The 18,590-nt window shown below is 40.2% G+C and overlaps 1 protein-coding gene across 1 annotated transcript in view; it reads left to right on the top strand.

The window, feature by feature from the left end:
- The window catches only part of CCDC192 (coiled-coil domain containing 192), a 206,817-nt gene that overhangs the window by 121,286 nt on the left and 66,941 nt on the right, over window positions 1-18,590 (top strand). Inside the window, exon 5 of the mRNA XM_064279700.1 lies at window positions 15,016-15,148. Coding sequence (XP_064135770.1) covers window positions 15,016-15,148 — 133 coding nt within the window. The remainder of the gene's footprint in view (window positions 1-15,015; window positions 15,149-18,590) is intronic.

Below are 18,590 nucleotides of genomic sequence, written 5' to 3'. Positions count from 1 at the left end.
TAAAAAACAGATGACCAGCCCCACACTCTAACTCCTCCAAATCTGATCAAGGAGAAGCTTGAGCGTATGTGTTTTTAATAAGCTCCTCAGATGGATTTGATGTGCAGGTGTTAAGTTATAGAAGAGGAAGGGAAGGCTTGGCACCCCTCTTTTGAAAGAGTACATGAAGGAGAGAAGATCACCACAGAATTAGCTGTCTGATAATAATTTTCTCTTTCATGTTTCTTTTCTAACAACCACTGGATATTTATCAAAATATACCTATTTCTGTGGCTAATACATTTTTGAGCGATATCTGCTTGATGACCTCAGACCTGATTTGGTCCACCAATGGGGTTTTGTATTTCATAATAGCAGAATTCTAAGTCATAGGGAGAGTAATATAGGTCTTTTCTTTATCAAAAAAGGCTCTATGTCAGACTTAAAAGAATACCTAGTTTAGAAATCTGTGATAGAGATTGTCCTACCATAATCAGTTTATAAGATCCGAGATGGCTTCTAATATGTCTTCCTGTTTGGGTCCAATGCTGGTTGACAGCAAAAACAAAAAGTAAATATTTTTGGAAAATAAAAAATACAATTTGTAATTGAAAGATAAAAATTTTGGTTCATCTAGGAAAGACAAATATTGTAATTATTGTATTACTATAATAGCTATTTCAAGAAATATCTTCTGTTTGAAAAGTCAAGAGCATTTCTGACTCAGAGTAATTGAGATTGTTGGTTTAGATAAGCACTATAAATTGAAATTAGAGCAAGTAGAAGTCAGTTTTGACTTCGACATATGATGTTTGAGAAAAATTAGGGGACATGTTATATATTCATTCTTCCAATAAAGCAAAAAGTATTTCTTTATGTATATCTCTTGAGTTTTAGTTTCATAGAATCCTGGCTGGCCCACTCTTGTCTAAGCCTCAGTGTTATCTAAGAGGATCAGATTTACTTCAGGGTGTCCTAAGGATGTCTTTCTGGATAACAGACCTTTCTAGACGTGGGTGGTTTCCTGTCAGCCAGTGTTGTTTCCACTAAGAATGACCCAGAAGTTAAAGTCCAAACCAGGACTGATCAAACATGGCTCCATTGGGCTTTCTGAGTTGGCACCAGAACAGGTAACTCTCCATTTATCTAAGCTGGAGTATCTTCAACTTTTTTCTGATGAACAACTCATCTGATTATTCTTAAATTTTATAATATTAGCCTCTGGGGAGTTGTGACACCATAAGTCACTAGCTGGCGATGAGGTGAGTAGCTTCAAGCTAAGACCTCATGTTCCCTTTCCTGCTAGTTATACCTGCATATGTCAGCGTTGAGGGTATATTGATGGGAACAGGTTTAGAGAGGTACCAGATAGAGCTTTGAGATCTACTTAAAGATCCCTGGTTTGATGTTTATATTCATGTGCAATCATTTCAGTGCTAGATTTCTAGTGGAATTAGAAAAAGCACCTTCACAGAGAGCGAATCAATAAGAGTGACTGATCCTGGAGTCCAATAAAACCAAGGAACAATCTACATTTGATGACTTGTTTTATAGCAAGGATATTTGTTTAGACTTGTTAAAAAATGCACTCTGAAACTTGCTAATATCTACATAGCAAAAGTTCACATCATTACCACACCTTTCCCTCCCTCTCTGATTCTGTGTGCTATTCCCAAATGCCAGATCTTCTTAAAAGGTCATGCCTTTGCCACTTCACCTTGCATGCATGTTACCTGATTCATATATAATATCAGATTCCAAAATTAATCTCTTGCCCTACCCCAAACTCAAATCCATTGCCATCAAGTCAATTCCAGCTCACAGGGAACCTATAGGGCAGAGTAGAACTTGTCCACAGGGTTTCCAAGGCTATAATCTTTACAGAAGCAGATTGCCACATCTTTCTCACAAGGAGCAGTTGGTGGTTTTGAACCACCAACCTTCAGTTAGCAACTGAGCACTTAACCACTGTACCATGAGGGCTCCTAATCTCTTGCCCTAGTGACTATTAAAAACAACTACATATACATCCAAATATTCTTGCCTCTCTATCAATGAAATATGGCTTTATGCTCTAAATACTTGAGGGGGAAAAGAACAAAATTAATAAATAATGTTACTAAAATCACAGCTAGAATGTTGAGTATGAGGAATGAAACTGAATTTAGGTTGTTAATAGTACTTGCTATTCATACCATTTTCCCAAGAGCTACCTACACACAGAACAAGACTGATGCTTTTAGTAAGAAAGTTTCCAGGTGTGGCAAACCACGGCTATTTCCTCCATCACCTTTACAGGTTGAGGGTGCAAGTTGCCATAACAGTCAAGGACAGGGGCTGCAGGAAAGCCTTGAAGTAAAGACTAAGCTAACAGATTGTGAAGTTTTAGCCAAGAGAAGCAAGGGGTTATCTTGCTGCATTATTGGAAGCATGGTCTTCTTGTCATCAAATGAGCACAGGTTCGAATGTTACAAAAAAAAAAAAAAAACCCATTGCCATCAAGTCAATTCTGACAATTCTGACTCATAGTGACACTATAGGACAGAGTAGAACTGCCCCGCAGGGTTTCCAAGGAGCGTCTGGTGGATTCGTACTGCCGATCTTTCGGTTAGCAGCTGTAGCTCTCAACCACTACATCACCAGGGTTTCCAAGAATGTCACCAATACTAGAAAAGTGTCCTCTATTACACACTCATCATCAGCTCACATTCACTGGACAGCCATGAATGTAAAAAAGCAGAGTATAATGGGAGAACTGCAAAATGTGTTTGAAATGAGAGTCTCCAAGTGACCTTACCTTGCAGCTCTCGGGAAAATGAACTTTAAGGTAGTTCAGTTTTAATCACTGGATCATGTCTATAGTTGTCAAGACTGTGTTTGCAATTTAAAAATTAACACCTTTCTCTGCTTTGTGTCCATAGCAGGAAATGAAGGCCAGGACACAGTTTTAGTGGCCTTTGATATCCCTCTTGAGCCTTTTTTTTTTTTTTTACAAGTGACTTCCTTTTTATTACTATACAATTCTAATCTAATTGATGAGGTTCAAAATCAAGAAAAGAGAACTTTCAAGGTAGCAATAATAACTGAACTTGAACACTGTCTGGGTTCTAGACAAGAGTAGATATTTCAGCATATGTAGACTATGTATCATTGGTTCTGTGGCGTGGTAGTACTAAACTGTTATGGCTTTCCCAAAGCAGAAAACATCTGCTTCATTAACTTATTCTTCCTCCTTGAATTTATATTAGCCAGTTAGTTTCATATTCAAATGAATTCTCCCTTTCAAGTAAAAGACTTAAGGCAAACCCCATCTTGAGCTAGGAGCCAAGTCAGAAGCTTTAATTTCTGGTAATTTCTTCATTTGTGTTTAAATGTTCTTGGTCAAATTAACTGTCAAATATCACATGCAATGAACTTGATGGAAAATTATAGATTTTCTTAGGGGGAACTTAACTTGAGATTTTTCTCACAAGAAAACTACTTTTGTTCGCAAACACGTATCAGATTGAGGCAATTGAAAAATTAAAGAATCGACAAAGTGCAACTATATAGTATTCAACCTACAGATACTATTGCGAAACCGTGAGCTCAGCAATACACTGCCGAGAATCAATTACTGTCTCAGAGGTTCTACTGAATACAGATTAAAGATTCTAAAGTAATACCATCAATAACAATATTAACTAATATCATGACACTCAACAATTTACAAAGTGCTCACTCATACAATCTCTTATTTTTAACAGAATAAATGCTTTTTATATGAATCGGGCTCATTTGATTCGAAGCTTGGAAAGTTCTGCTGTAAAATTGTTTCAACTCTGCAATAACAAAGCCACAGTTTTTTAAACATTGTGTTTCATGGGAAAATAATGTATATCATGTAAAAATTCCAACTTTACTTTTCTTTTAATTTCTTTTATACAGTATACAAAGCTATTTCATGCTTACGTGCATCATTTTTCCTCTTACGACAGTTTTTTTCCCTGTTTGGATTCATCACTTGTTAAGTTGTTTTAATTCCGACTCTTGTATTCACTGAGCCTGTATCCCCTATAAATTTATTGCTTTCAGGACACAGTGGGGTTTATATAAAGGAGAGAAAAAGTTGCTGGGAAGGGTAAGTTAATCAGGCTCCCTTTTCCATACCAAAAAACTCTCCAAGGTGATTTAAACCCCTTAGTGCTTCAGGATCTAAACTATCCAGCTCTTGAACATATGCCTTCGCTTTATGACTGAACAGAGAAGTCACGGATGGCCAATGGCTGTCCGCTTCCTCCCAGAAGGCAGCCCTGGGCAAGTTCATCAGGAGCGCAGGGCACAGAGAAAAAAGCATACATCTGCCCAGTTATAAAGCCCTTCCAGAGAAATCATGTTAAAGGAGCTTGGCAGAATTTTCACAAGGCAAATATGGGAATTATTTTTCATCATTGCATATTCTGTCATCTCTGGCTTCTGTTTTCTTCCACCCACATTTCTTCTTATGGCTGTTTGCCAGTAATACCAACACCTGTAAAGGTGGGGCTGAAAAATCGAAATTGCTTCATATACAGCCTTGGCACTTTGGGCTCTTTCTGTCTCCAGGGAGAATTGGGATGGAAAACAACTTCCTACCAGGCTTTGTTAGGTGTGACAATATACTTCTCTCTCTTTCCATTTACCGGGTATGATTTGAGATTGAAAGAGCAAAAAGTAGACTCAGTTTTATTTAATAGGCACTGGCTGCATTTTCTTTTCTCATGACCTACTTGAGCACTCAGTTTTGATCTGTGCTATGCTCAGCCAATAACATTAAAACTTATTTATTGCACTATATGTTCTTTTGTTCTCAAAAATCCCAGCTGACAGCCTAACTAATTTATACTAGGTAAGAAAGATGAGACATTCAGGGTTACACAAAGAAAAGAACATGCAAACAGCTAAAACAAAAAAACCCAAACCAGTTGCCATTGAATTGATGCTGACTCACGGTGACCCCATGTGTGTCAGAATAGAACTGTGCTCCATGGGGTTTTCAATGGCTGAGACCTTTCAGGAGCAGATCACCAGAACTGTCTTCCAAGGTGCCTCTGGGTGGGTTTGAGTTGGTAACCTCTTGGTTACTAGTCAAGCACTTAACCATTTGTGCCACCCAGAGACTCTATATAAGCAACCAAACCCGTTGACCAAACCCACAGCTGTAGAGTCAAGTCTAACTCATAGTGACTCTATAGAAGAGAATAGAACCCCCCCCCCCCCCACAGAGTTTGCAAGGAGCAGCTTGTGGATTTGCGGACCTTTTGGTTAGCAGCTGAGCAACTAACCATTGTGCCACCAGGACTCCATATAAACAACAACAACAACAAAACAGGCCCCCCTTAATCTCAGAATGGGTTTGTTGGGTTGGGTACAGATATTCTAATGCTATATAAAGGCCAGAAGGACCCCTTATGGTGCAGTGGTTAAGTGCTTGGCTGCTAGCAGAAAGGTCAGTGGTGCAAACCCACAAGCCACTCTGTGAGAGAAAGATGTGGCATGTGCCAGCCTGCTCTCATAAAGATTACAGGTTTGGAAATCCTATGGGGCAGTTATACTCTGTCCTATAGGCTTACTATGAGTTGCAATTGACTTGACAGCAATGGGTTTGGTTTTATGAAGGCAGGATTGCTGGTAGACATTGGCTCAGCTCATTTCTTTGAAATTAGCAGGACCTCAGTTGCCTAAAGACTTTTCTTTCTATCAAATGTAAACCCATCATGTACCTGTGTATAATGACCTGAGACCAGGTCTTCCTGGCTCTCTGCGTGAACAGGGATTTAGGGCTTTAAGGGAGAGTTGCCTATAAAGGCCTGCTGCTTGTGACAGTGAGGCCCTAGACTTCAGGGATCCTAGGTACTGCCCCAGGTTCCAATCATATATCTATCCCACTGCTCTTCAGGTCTTATGCCAAGTAGCAGCATGGTATAGCAGAAACACTGAGTCAAAACTGGCTTTGAGTTCTGCTTCTTGCAGCTTTGTTAGCTATGACTTCACGCAAATAATTTCGCTTTTCTCTGCTGCCATTTCTAAAAAAAAAAAAAACCAGTGCCGTCGAGTCAATTCCTTCTACATCTCTAAAATGCTAGGACTGGACTATTTGGTATTTAAGATTGCATCTAATTCTGTGTCATCTATGATTCAGGAATTCTGTCTGATTTCCTAACAAGGCTTCGAATCAGTTCATTCCAGTTTGAACCCCTGCTGAGAATTTGCATTTCTACGAAGTTCCCAAACAAGCTAATGCTGCTGGTTAAGGACCAGTTCTGAGAACCACTAGAAGAGCTGTGGTTCTCAAAATTTATTATACATAAGAATCACCTGGGGATCTTGTTAAACTGTAGATTCTGATTCAGTATATCTGGGGTAGAAATGTAAATTCTCAGCAGGGGTTCAAACTGGAATGAAATGGTTCAAAACTCTGTTTCCTAAGTCGTACTGAGGAGTCAGTCCATGGATTCAAGATTTTATGGTCAGAATATCTATAGCACTCCCACTTACTTCAAGAGATGAACTTACAGAACTGTCAATTCTATTTTATCCAAACTCCCCATACTGTAGGTCACTGAACAGAACATTGGGGCATGCAAATCATAGTTATCAAAGGTGCAGTCAGGAGCCACATTGCATGGGTTTGAATTGTGACTCATCACTTGACTTTGGAAAAGTTACTTAAATCTCTGCATTTTTCAGTATTTGCATCTGAAGATGGGGTTAATCACAGTCCTACTTCTTTTCAGCTGCTACAAAGATGAAATGAGCTATTGCATATAAAGTATTCAGAACAATGCCTGGAGTATTATAGGTGGTCCATAAATGTTAGCTTCTCTCTGAAGCATTCCCAGTAATGGACTGCTTGTATAATATAATAATAGTGAAAGGCAGCTTACTGTCTTTTAGGGCAGCAAATTCCATTTTTTAGACAACTCTACCATTAGAAAGTTCTGCTTTATCATTGGAATTTCTTCCCAAGGATAAGATCATCTTATTTATCTTATATTAATTTGTAACTTCTCTTAAATAAACACTTAAACAGGCATTTTTGGAAACCAGGACATCCCACTGGCAAAATCCTCCTGTAATAATTATTTATCCTTTAGAGGGAAAGTACTAACACTTGGTTCAACTATAGGTAAATTCTTGCCTCATAGTAAGTCAGGTTGTTTGTTTAATTACTGGAATTTTATTTTCTTTTTATTAGAAACTCCAAACCCGCTGGGTGTGGGAATCAGAATTAAAATGTATTACCATAGCACGTCGGAACATAAAATAAGTTGACTTGGTACTCAAATGGAAGGAATACTGCAAAGAACTGAAAAATGCCAGCTATGGTTTACAAAGTCTGAATCTCTTGACCATTAAGCATCTACCAATGAGGCCATTAAGCATCTACCTATGGTCATGTGGGGTAGGACTCTTGGTCAAAGTTGTCAAGAAGCCTAAGGGTTTGTCTATCAACTAGCTATCCACATTACCCAAAAAAATAAGTCTAAGTTACATTTTGCAATCTGTCTTTAACTCAAGGCATTTTGTCAAAAAACGTTCATCTGATCCCCTCTGACACTTCAGATGACTTAACAGAATGGTCACAATTGCCAGGATCAACTCAGGAATTTTCTCCCCTGATGAGAGACACTAAACCATTGCCTTTGAGTCGATTCCGACTCATAGCGACCCTATAGGACAGAGTAGAACTGCCCCATACAGCTTCCAAGGAGGGCCTGGTGGATTTGAACAGCCATCCTTTTGGTTAGCAGCCATAGCTCTTAACCACTACACTGCCAGAGTTTCCAGTGAGAGACACTAAGGGGCCTCAAAGCACCAACTGGCCCAGACTGCCCTTGGCTGGGCTCATCTACATCTTTATTTCCTAGGATATCATCACAACTCTTTTATAACCAAGTATTTATGTTGCTTTTCTACTTCTACTAGCTAGAGCCACTTATACACTATCAAAATTTTCCTTTCAGTAAAAAATTAATGGTGCTAAAAAAAAATTTTTTTTTTTTTATTGATTAGTGAAAGGAGCCCTGGTGGTACAATGGTTAAGTGCTTGACTGCTACATGAAAGGTTGGCAGTTTGAACCCACCATCAGCTTTTTGAGAGAAAAAACCTGGAGATCTGTTCCCAAAAAGATTACATACAGCCTAGGAAACTGTATGGGGCATCTCCCCTCTGTCCTATAGGGTCACTATGAGCCTAAATCAACTCATCAGCACACAACAACAACAACATTGTATTAGTGAAGTCTCCTGTTATCTTTGAAAAGAAAAATAACATCTGGAACCAAAAGATCTCAATTCAGGTTTGTTTAGCTACTTACTCACCGCATGACTATTACTCAAGTTCTCTGGTATCTCAGCTTTCTCATCTACAAAATAGATATTAACATGGATGGCAATTTAAAAATTCATTGCCTTGGAGTCGATTCCAACTAATAGCGACCCTATAGGATGGCGTAGAACTGCTCTGTAGGGTTTCCAAGGCTGTAAATCTTGACTGGAAGCAGACTACCACATCTCTCTCCTGTAGAAACTGCCAACCTTTCAGTTAGCAGTCAAGCACTTAATCATTGTACCACCAGGGCACCTTAGGATGGCAATTAGGTTTCATCAAACAACAGGCTGTTGGGAGTGTGGACTGGCAAGGAACATACATGGGCTTCATATTTGCCACCCCTGGATTTTTAAATATTTACCTCAGGGTGGTATATATACAAACCAAAAAAAAACCCCAAACCCATTGCCATTGAGTCAATTCTGACACAAGACCCTAGTGTCTGACGCAAGTGCAGCTGCCCCATAGAGTTTCCAAGGAGGCTGGTGGATTAGAAATGCTGACTTTTTGGTTGGTAGCCATACCTTTCAACCACTATGCCACCAGGGCTCCAAATATAAAACAAGAGATGTGAAATTTATTTTTTAAGTCAAATTGTATCCAAACACTCCTATTACTTTTACTAGTTTCATTATTAATGATAGATATTAGGAAACTGGAGCCCTGGTGGCGCAGTTGTTAAGAGCTCAGGCGCTAACCAAAATGTTGGCAGCTTGAAACCACTAGCCACTCCTTGGAAACCCTATGGGGCAATTCTACTCTGTCCTATAGGATCACTACGAGTTGGAATCGATTCCACGGCAATGGGTTTATTAGGAACCTGCCTGTACCTTCATTATGCAAACGAAACTCTTGCTAGTAAGTATTTTATCAGTAACTCTCTAAAGACAAAATCCCTGTATTTGTTACACATATACACTTTCTAAGTGAATTAGCGTGAAGTGGTCATGGTACATTTCAGAAGAAGTTGGAGGAAGGTATGCCCTGGCAAGCCCAAGGGAGAGATGCCACAGGGAACAACAGGCAGGGTCCCAGACTGCTCCTCACCTCATTCCATGTAGGCAGCCACCTACTTTGCCTAGGTATCAGGCCATCTCTGGCAGGAGATTGGATCAAGGCTATTTACATGTCTGTTTTTTAGAACATTAAGTTTTGTCTACCCGTACAAAGTGAGAAGATCAATGCAATCATGCAGAAAACTTAATTTAAAAGAAAAAAGTAAGAAAATAAAAGTCTTACTTTCAATTAGGTACAAATTTTATTTTCTGTAAACTGCAGCAAAGGTATCTTTAGAAAAGATATGTAAATGAGTAATTTTTTTTATAAGGATCAGCACAAAGCTGGTTCCTCTGAGGCGGAAGTTAAAGATGTCCCAAATGTCCAACTTTTCCAAATTGCTGTACTACTTCATCATCTCTAACATCAACTCCTCCTCCCCTCAGTACTTCCCTCTCATTTTTGGTTTTTCCGTAATTCGCCGCAGTGTCTCACAGAACTCAGGAACCGTATCAAGGAAATGGCTCACTTGGCTGTGGAGGCTGGGAAGTCCCAAATCCATGGGTCAGGCGTAGGCTTCTCCGGGCACTGGGCACTCTCATTTATACTTTATGTTATTTGGTCTCCACAACAGCTGTATGAAATGGGATCTAAGACTTAGTAATGTCATGTGCCTGGCCCAATTTCTCACGGCTGGTAAATGACAAAGCCCAGGCCATGATTCAAAGTATGTGGAAATACCCAGGAATTTTAAACAGTGCTGGCAAATCCATGTTGGAACTCTTCTATAAATAGTCCCTGATTATTTCTAATTCCCATTAACTTGGTATAATGCAAGCTATTCAGCAGTGTGATACAGATTGATGTTTCCTTTTCAAAACATTGCACAAATACATGATTTCCTCCCTCATTCCACCCTGTAGGAGAAGTAGGAAAAGAGGAAAGTAATAGGAATTTACCTCCAAGCTATAAAGCCTTCCTATTCTTTTAGTAATCACCAGAGGTGAGTTCATAGTTACCAAAGAGACCATAACGGACTCCATTAGACTCAAGTACATTTTGGTTGCCTGGCTAGTGAACACCAGCAAAATAAAGAAAATATTATCGTTGTTGAAATCATTTGATGTCTATGACTAATAAAAAACATGTTGGCAAATTGAATTTTTTGAAATGCCCAAAGGGCTTGATTAAAGCTATGAATTAATAGCATAGAGTAGTTCTGTCTGGAGAAAAGAAAAAAGAGAAAGGCTTTAAACTATTTTAAAATTTATATGAATAACAAAAAGGTCCCCACAGAAAGCTTAAGTAACCAATGTAGGTCCTTTATTCAACGTTTAATTTAAAATTAATTTTCTCTCTCCTTGTTCCCTTGTAGTTAAATGATAAAGTTCGTATGTTTTATGTCATATCATCCCTGAATTCTAAGAGACTCACAAGCCCTCTTGTCATCTTATCCAACTCCATACAAATACCAGAATTATCTTTAAAGTATCGCGGACAATCGCACCAATGTTAGAGGCTATGAGGTATTCATTCTTGCATGCCCTGTGCCTCCGAGGGACGAATGGGGGAGAGGGGAGGCAGGAGGAAACCAGAGGTGAATAGAGCTGGAGGTAGTCCAGGCCTACAATTACCTCTTGACCTGGGCCCCAGAAGTTACCATAGGCCTGCAGGAAGATCCTCATCCAGTCTTCACTTGACCATCCCCAGAGCAGGCAGGTCTTTGCCAGGAGTCATTCCATCTTCTTGTGGATACAGCTATCACTGTTGGGGATGCTTTCTCACATTGTGCCAAAATCTGCCTCCTTCTGTTTCCTACACTTTGTTCTTCATGGTATCTCTAAAACAATGCTGTTGACTCAACTTCTCCACTGAATACTCCGTCAGATATCTAAAGTCAACTGGCACAACCCACTGTAATTGCTTCTCCAAACTAAATATCCCCCAATTTCTTTAAGATGATAAGGCAAATATACAAATGTAATAACATAATAAGAAACAGGCCAGTAATTGTCTTAAGAGAAAGACAAAAGGTGGTCTGGAAATTTGAATGAAAAAGGAAATTAAATCTTTTGCTGAAATTGTGTCTTTCCAGAGTTTCTACCCAGTACCCACCAAGCCATCTGTAAGAAAGGAAATATAACCTGATAAAGACTTCTGAGTGACACCATGCCAGCTCCTAGTGATCACCCATTAAGTCCCACCATAATTTTTGCTTTTGTTTATTTACTACCAATGCCTACTTTGAAAAAAAAAAAAAGTTTTTGAAGAAAACTTACCTGCATACGAGTGGTTGTAACATGATTTGAGAATCTGAATACCAGCTATTAAGAATTGGAGCCCTGGTGGGCAGTGTTTAAGAGCTATGGCTGCTAACCAAAAGGTTGGCAATTTGTATCCACCATCTGTTCCTTGGGAACCCTATGGACCAGTTCTACTCTGTCCTGTAGGGTTGCTATGAGTCAGAATTGGCTCCATGGCAAAGGTTTTGGTTTGGCACTTGGTGTTAAGAATAAAGAGTAGGGAGCAATGTAAGGAAACTAAATCTTCAATTCTTTTTCCCCTAATATTATGAAAATTTCATACATACAGAAAAAGTTGAAATAATTGCATAGTGAACATCATACAGTCAACAACCTGATTCTACAATTAATATTTTGCTATCTTTGATTTATCGTATCTATTCATGTCTCTATCCACCCCTATATCCATCTTATATCTTATGGGTTTCAGTGTAAAATGAACTCATCCATACACTTAAACCCTAACACTTCAGCATGCAGACCATTATCATGTTTTTTGTTTTGGGGATTTTTTTTTGATACATTTGATTAACACTCTTCTGAATCGCTCTTGCCATACTTCCCCTCATTCCCTCTACATCCTCAATTTTTATTTCTGTGCCCTTCCTTCTACTTTCTGTCCCCAAAGTCTAAGTGCTAAAAGGCAGGTGTGAATGTCTGAGCATGGAAGAGTTTTGAAGTAGCATCAGGAAAGGTCAATGATGACCACATAGGGCCTCAAAGGTATCATCACATTAGGCCCAGGATGGACCATCTCCTCATGAACAAGTGATGCTAACCAGCTCACCGATTAGAGCCAATTTAATAATTTACTTTGAGAAATACAATCATTAAATACCAGACATGTGCATTTCTTGATCAGCTCCATCCCTCCCTGAACATCTCCATGTTGAATCTACCCATTGCCATCGAGTGGATTCCAACTCATGTCAATCCCATGTGCTTCAGAATAAAACTGCTCTCCTTCTTGGCAGTAATCTTATGGAAGTGGTTCTCCAGGCCTTTCTTCCATGGCACTGCTGGAAGAATTTGAACTGCCAGGCTTTTAGTTAGTAGCTGAGAGCAAACCACTTGTGCCACCCAGAGACGTGTTGAATCTATGTGACAGGTCAAATCATGAAGGTTTTTGGTGAATGTAGACTCAAAGAAAAGGAGTTAGATAAAAAGGGCTTTGTGGCATGGAGGTAGAGGCCTTATCGGCCTTGATGTTTCAACACCTGTGCAGCAGTGCCTAACACTGAAGGGGTGCTTCATAATTACTAGTACAATGATAAAAAGAATACATGAAGGAAGGAAGGAATATTACCACTCTAGTAGAAGTGCCCTGGTGGCAAAATGGTTAAGCACTCAGCTACTAACTGAAAGTTGGGGGTTCAAACCCACCAGTGGCTCCTTGGGAGCAAAGACCTAGTTAGTAATCTGCTCCCATAAAGATTATAGCCCAGGAAGCCCTATGGGGCAATTCTACTTTGTCCTGTAGAGTCACTATGATTCAGATCAACTCAACAGCACACAACGACATGTAGAAGTGCCTAGCCCCAGATTGATGTAAACGGTCAACATGCTCAGCTGCTAACCATAAATTTGGAGGTTCTAGCCCATCCAGAGGTACCTCAGAACAAAGTCCTGGCAACCTACTTCCAAAAAACTAACCACTGAAATTCCTATGGAGGACAGTTCTACTCTGATGCACATGGGATCACCATGAGCCAGCTCGACTTGACAGCAACTGGTTAGTAGATGTGTCACCCAGAGTAGACACTTGCATTGTTGGTTCTGGACATCTCTCACCTGAATTGTGCTGGGTGAGGCCTGCCAAATTCTACCCTTCTTACTCCCGTTAAAGAAGGTCCATGGCCACCATTCTCTTTTGAATGACACATTCTCTTTTAGACATGTTCATGCTATTAATTAAGCTTTAAAGGAGTCCCAATCTTCTTGCTTTTGGTCTAGAAGACAATCTGTCTTTAAAATGGAAAACCTGTGTACAGTAATTTTTCACGAATAACGTGCCCACACATACAAAGTGTGACATGGTGCACTCACAAAAATAGCACAGGGGAGTGCACAGTTGACAAAAAAAAGTATAGCGTGAGTCTTATTTGCATGAAAATATGGCATATCTAATCCTATCTTTGATAAGCCTTGCTGACTTTACTCTCAGCTTATGGGAGTAATTCATTTCTGCCCCAGGGTGCTCCCTTCTGGGTCCCAGGAGGAACAGGATCTTCCCTAGCGAGCACAAACCATTCCTTTCCCTATCTCAAGATTTATGTTGGATAATAAAAGTTGTTTATTTTCTGGGTTTCCTAATGACCAGCCCACAAAGATTTGGCAAGGTGAGCTCTTCAGTGAAAAAGCAGCTGCACCAAAGCCACACAAAAATGCAAATCCAGCCCTTTCCACAATAGACAGCTTCACCAGAGTTGCAGATAAATCCCATTTTGACAAATCCAATCCTCTTTGAAATTCATAAAAGGAGCTTTCTATTCAGAAAGTCTCCAAGTGAATACTTTGGTTATGTAACAACTTCCCAATGTTGTTCTTTCAAAGGTTTAGAATCTCATAAAACAAATTATTTTACAGCAAGGCCTTCCTGTCCTCTATTGCTCGAAAACTCTTCTTACCCTTGACCACTTTCCCTACATAGATACTGTAGTAAACATCTTCAGATATTAGCATTTTGTGGTAACATCTGAAACCTTTAGTTTATTTGAATAGAAACCATTATGGTGTCAGGGGCAAAAAATGACTCAGGATCAAGGCTCTGCCGATTTAAGGTGAGTCCACTTAGATATTGGGAGTCCCTGGGTAGCACAAACAGTTAAGTGCTCTACTACTCGCTGAAAGGTGGGTGGTTCAAACCTACCCAGTGGCACCTCAGAAGACAGGCCTGGCAATCTGCTTATGAAAGGTCACGACCTTGAAAACTCAGTGGAGCAGTTCTACTCTGCACACATGGGGTCACTATGAGTTGGAATCAACTCAATGGCAACAACACCACCACTTATAAACTGAAAAAGAAAAAACTCAGATACTTTAAGGCGCTAGCACCTCAGTGGGGAAATGCCAGCAGGCACCTAGAGTTCTTCTCTAATTACCTCTAGCATAAGTAGCCCTAACCCACAGGGTTCACATTCAGATGAGAGAGGGTGAGAGATACCGTGATGGCGAATGGGGCTTTATTGTTGGGGATTGAACTGCTCCGACCTCAGGAGCACATTTGCTCTGATTCACAGACCTCAAACAGGACTCAATCCAGATAAACAGGGAGCATTTCATCAAAGCTGAGCTTCAAAGGCCATGTTTGTTCAGACACTATTAGCCTCTTTTATTCCTTTGATGCATCTGTCTCTAGTGACGGAAACTCTTATTTTTTTTAAGAAACTAAAGCACAAAAGGAAAGTGAAAAAGCTACAAACTGATTTGGCAACAGCTAAGCAAGAAGCTGCCATCACAGTCCTGGAGCTCAATGAGAAGATAAAGGCTCTATGTGAAGGAAAGCCAGCCCCTAGAGGTCAGTATTACCATGTGACAGTTACACACTGGCCCATCATGTATACAGTTTTCTTGGCAACAAAGCAAAAAGTGAGGCTGCAATGCCGGCTGCATCCAGGCCCAGCACCCTGCTGGCCTGCCCTGACCTCCATTTAGCATGAATGCAGACAGCACACGAGCTGCTAGCTCCAGGCAGGATTCTTTTCTACCTTAAGAGACAGGGAATGAATAAACTTTTCCGCTAAGGGAAAGTCTCTGAAGCTGAAAAGCTGGACTGAAACAGATATGCTAAGTGTTGCTGCACAAACCTGTTGGCAGTGAGAGCAATAGAGGGAAGGGCAGTGCCTAAGAAGGAAGGCCCTTGGCCCTCGGGGATCAGCTCTCTGCTCTCCAGTGCAGCCAGAAGCTTGTCTAAAAGTGCAGACAGGCACAAGGAAGGGAAGACAATAGTGTTTTAAACAATAGCAGAATGAGCCGGAAACAAGCAGGAAAGGTTGGTTGGGGACAAAATCTGGGTGATTCACAAGAATTTTAATAGCCACTTTGCTTTTGATTTTAAAAAAGACTTCTCCAACTATGGGACTATAAACACACATTGGGGGACACAAAATAAAACAACTCAGATTGTCACCATTAACAATAATACAAGTTAACATTTAATACTATGTGCCAGGCATTTTGCTAAACACTTCACGTGTATTTCATTTTCTGACAACCTCTGAGGTAAGTACATTTATGAATTCACAAAAATAAGCAGAGACTTAGAGATGTTAATTACCTGGCCCCAGGTTAGATGTGTGCAAGCAATATTTGGGTAGTCGGACTTCAGGGCAACGACTTACCCTTCACGAGAGTGCTGGCAGCAGCCTGATGCAGTAAGGATTGGATTCTTGCATTTTGCCTCTGCTTGACCGCACACAACAACAATATAGCAACGGGGTTTCTGGGTGCCACAAAGAGTTTGCGCTGAAACATTGGCCATTCCATGGAAAAAAAGCTTGGTTGCTTCCATAAAGATTACAGCTAAGAAAGCTCTCTGGAGCAGCTCTACTCTGTGACACATGGGGTCACCATGAATCAGAATCGACTTGATGGCAACGGGTTCGGTTTTTGGTTTTTTATGTAGCATCAATATCAAAGTTCGTTTTTGCACAGTGGATCTCTTGCAAAACTGTGGTTCCCTGGGATAAATGTCTTCCTTTGATGTGTGCCACTCTTGTAAAGCCAGGAACATGCCATTGTTCTTACTCAAGCTTCCTTTATTACTCATAAGTAACTTTGGAAAAAGGGGAGCAATGTGGAAACAAATGGAGGAGGAGGAAGTAGGTGATGCCGTGACTACAAAAAGTGAGACACTCCCAGCATCTGACTGCATGGTAAAGCTCTGAATATGAGTTTGGTTTTGATTTTCAGTTTTGAATCACGCTTTCCCTGGGTTCAAATGGTATGAGACACAGTCACCTTGAAACACATGCTGAAGGTCAATTTTCTTCTCTTTCAACAAAACAACATATAACACAGTTTCTGAATTTAATTTTAGCACCATGAAACCTTAATGAATAAAACTCGTTAGAGAATATTATGTGCTTCAAGGTTTCTATTGTAAAGCGTGATAGCCGGGTTTTTAAAATGGTTTCATAAAAAAAGCTACGACCATAGAGCACATTGGGGAAACATCTTCAGCTCACTCGAGAGAAGCTTGAAGTCAACCAACTATATTTTATAGCTGATGCAAAAAGATATTATTGCAAGATATCTGAATCTTGTGACTTTTATTTTGACAAAAAACACTATTACATACTTTCTAATGACAATTTTTGGAACCCCTGGTGGCATAGTGGTTAAGAGCTATGGCTGTTAACCAAAAGTTCGGCAGTTTGAATCCACCAGGTGCTCCTTAAAAACTCTATAGGGCCGTTCTACTCTGTCCTATAGGGTCACTATAAGTTGGATTGATGAGTCCAAATCTACTTGAGATGGCAGTGGGTCTTTTTTGTTTGTTTGTTTAAAGACAATGTAATGATGATTTTGTTCTTTTGATACGTTGATAGGTTAAAATTAAAATAATCTTAAGGTGCTAGGACTCTAATGGTTGGGGGGTTGGGAAGAAAACATTAAATCCTATCTTTTCTTCTTTGCCCATCTTTTCTGTTTAAAAAAAAAAAAAAGTACCAGTATAGAAAAAAATTTCCCCTCATGTGTTTACGAACATATACACATTTCAATCAAGCCAGCCATTTTAAAGTCAAGCATGGATCAAAAGAATGACTCACTTCTGGACTATGCATTGCTTCTCTTATTTGGTGGGGAAACTGAGTCAGTGGACTGGTAACTATAACTAAGGTCTTTAATCAAATGCGTGTGCATTCTTACTCTCCCATCTGGTCCCAGGCAGCCTCACCCTGAATTCAATAGCCCAGGAGATGCCAAGGCCGTTGTGGCCCTGAGTGACATTAGTTCTCATTCTCAGAAACCTTTGTCACCTTGCCCTACGTCTTGTTCACGTCAAAATACAATCTAAAAAATGCTAGTGACTTTAAAACACAATGACCACCCTTTAACTCCAATTAAGGCAGGCACACACACACACATGCACACACACACACACACCTCTGAACCTAGAACACCACCCCTCCCTTACTTATCTTGTGTCCTTTTATAAAATGTTTGTTTTCTGTTCTCAGACCTCTGCTGGTCACAGATGACAGATGTCCCAGTCATAACTGCTTAAGGAAGAAGGGGATCTATTGGCACGTGTAAACAAACTAAGAAGGCACATGCCATTAGCCTTAGAGTGCAATGGAGTCAGCATCTCTGATACCATCAGGACACATTCTGTCACTCATCTCTGCCTCCCTCTGCATTGAGTCTTCATCCCCTCCAGCTGAGTGTTCCAAAAGACTGGAAACACACCCATAAGCAGTGATGCGCTGGCCTCCTAATTACCTCTCCTCTGGAGAGGAAAGAAAGCATTTTCCCACCATCTCCAGTTAGAAAAAGTACAAGAACAAACTGTCTGGCTTGGGTTGGGTACCCATCCCTGGACATGGACAAATCCCTGTGATTAGGGGTGGAGAATAAGGTTGGCCAAGCTTGGGTCATGGCTGTGGGTAATAAGGATAAAGAAGTAGAGTGTTCTGACTGACAGATTCCACCAGAAGCCCAGGGTTGTGTTAGGAGAAAGCACTTCCTTCAGGGAAAGACTATCCTATTAGCAGAAAGGAGGAGAAGTGATGGACAAAACCGACATACATCCAATACACTCTCAGCTAGGGATCAAGTTGAAATGTAATGCAATGCTTCAAGAGTCACCCATCCCACAGGTGTTTGCACTTAAAAAGTAGATTCTTCTTGATGGACAAAAGATCTTCATGACCCAAGAAATAAATCTCTAGTGGTAAATTTCATAAAAGATGGGGAGTGAACGACTTTGGGGAAGAAATCCCCTTCCAGAATCTAAC

Source organism: Loxodonta africana, chromosome 2 (assembly GCF_030014295.1).
Source record: "Loxodonta africana isolate mLoxAfr1 chromosome 2, mLoxAfr1.hap2, whole genome shotgun sequence".
NCBI lineage: Eukaryota > Metazoa > Chordata > Mammalia > Proboscidea > Elephantidae > Loxodonta > Loxodonta africana.
Note: the sequence above shows the minus strand (reverse complement) of the source record. Positions and strands in the feature narration are given on the sequence as shown.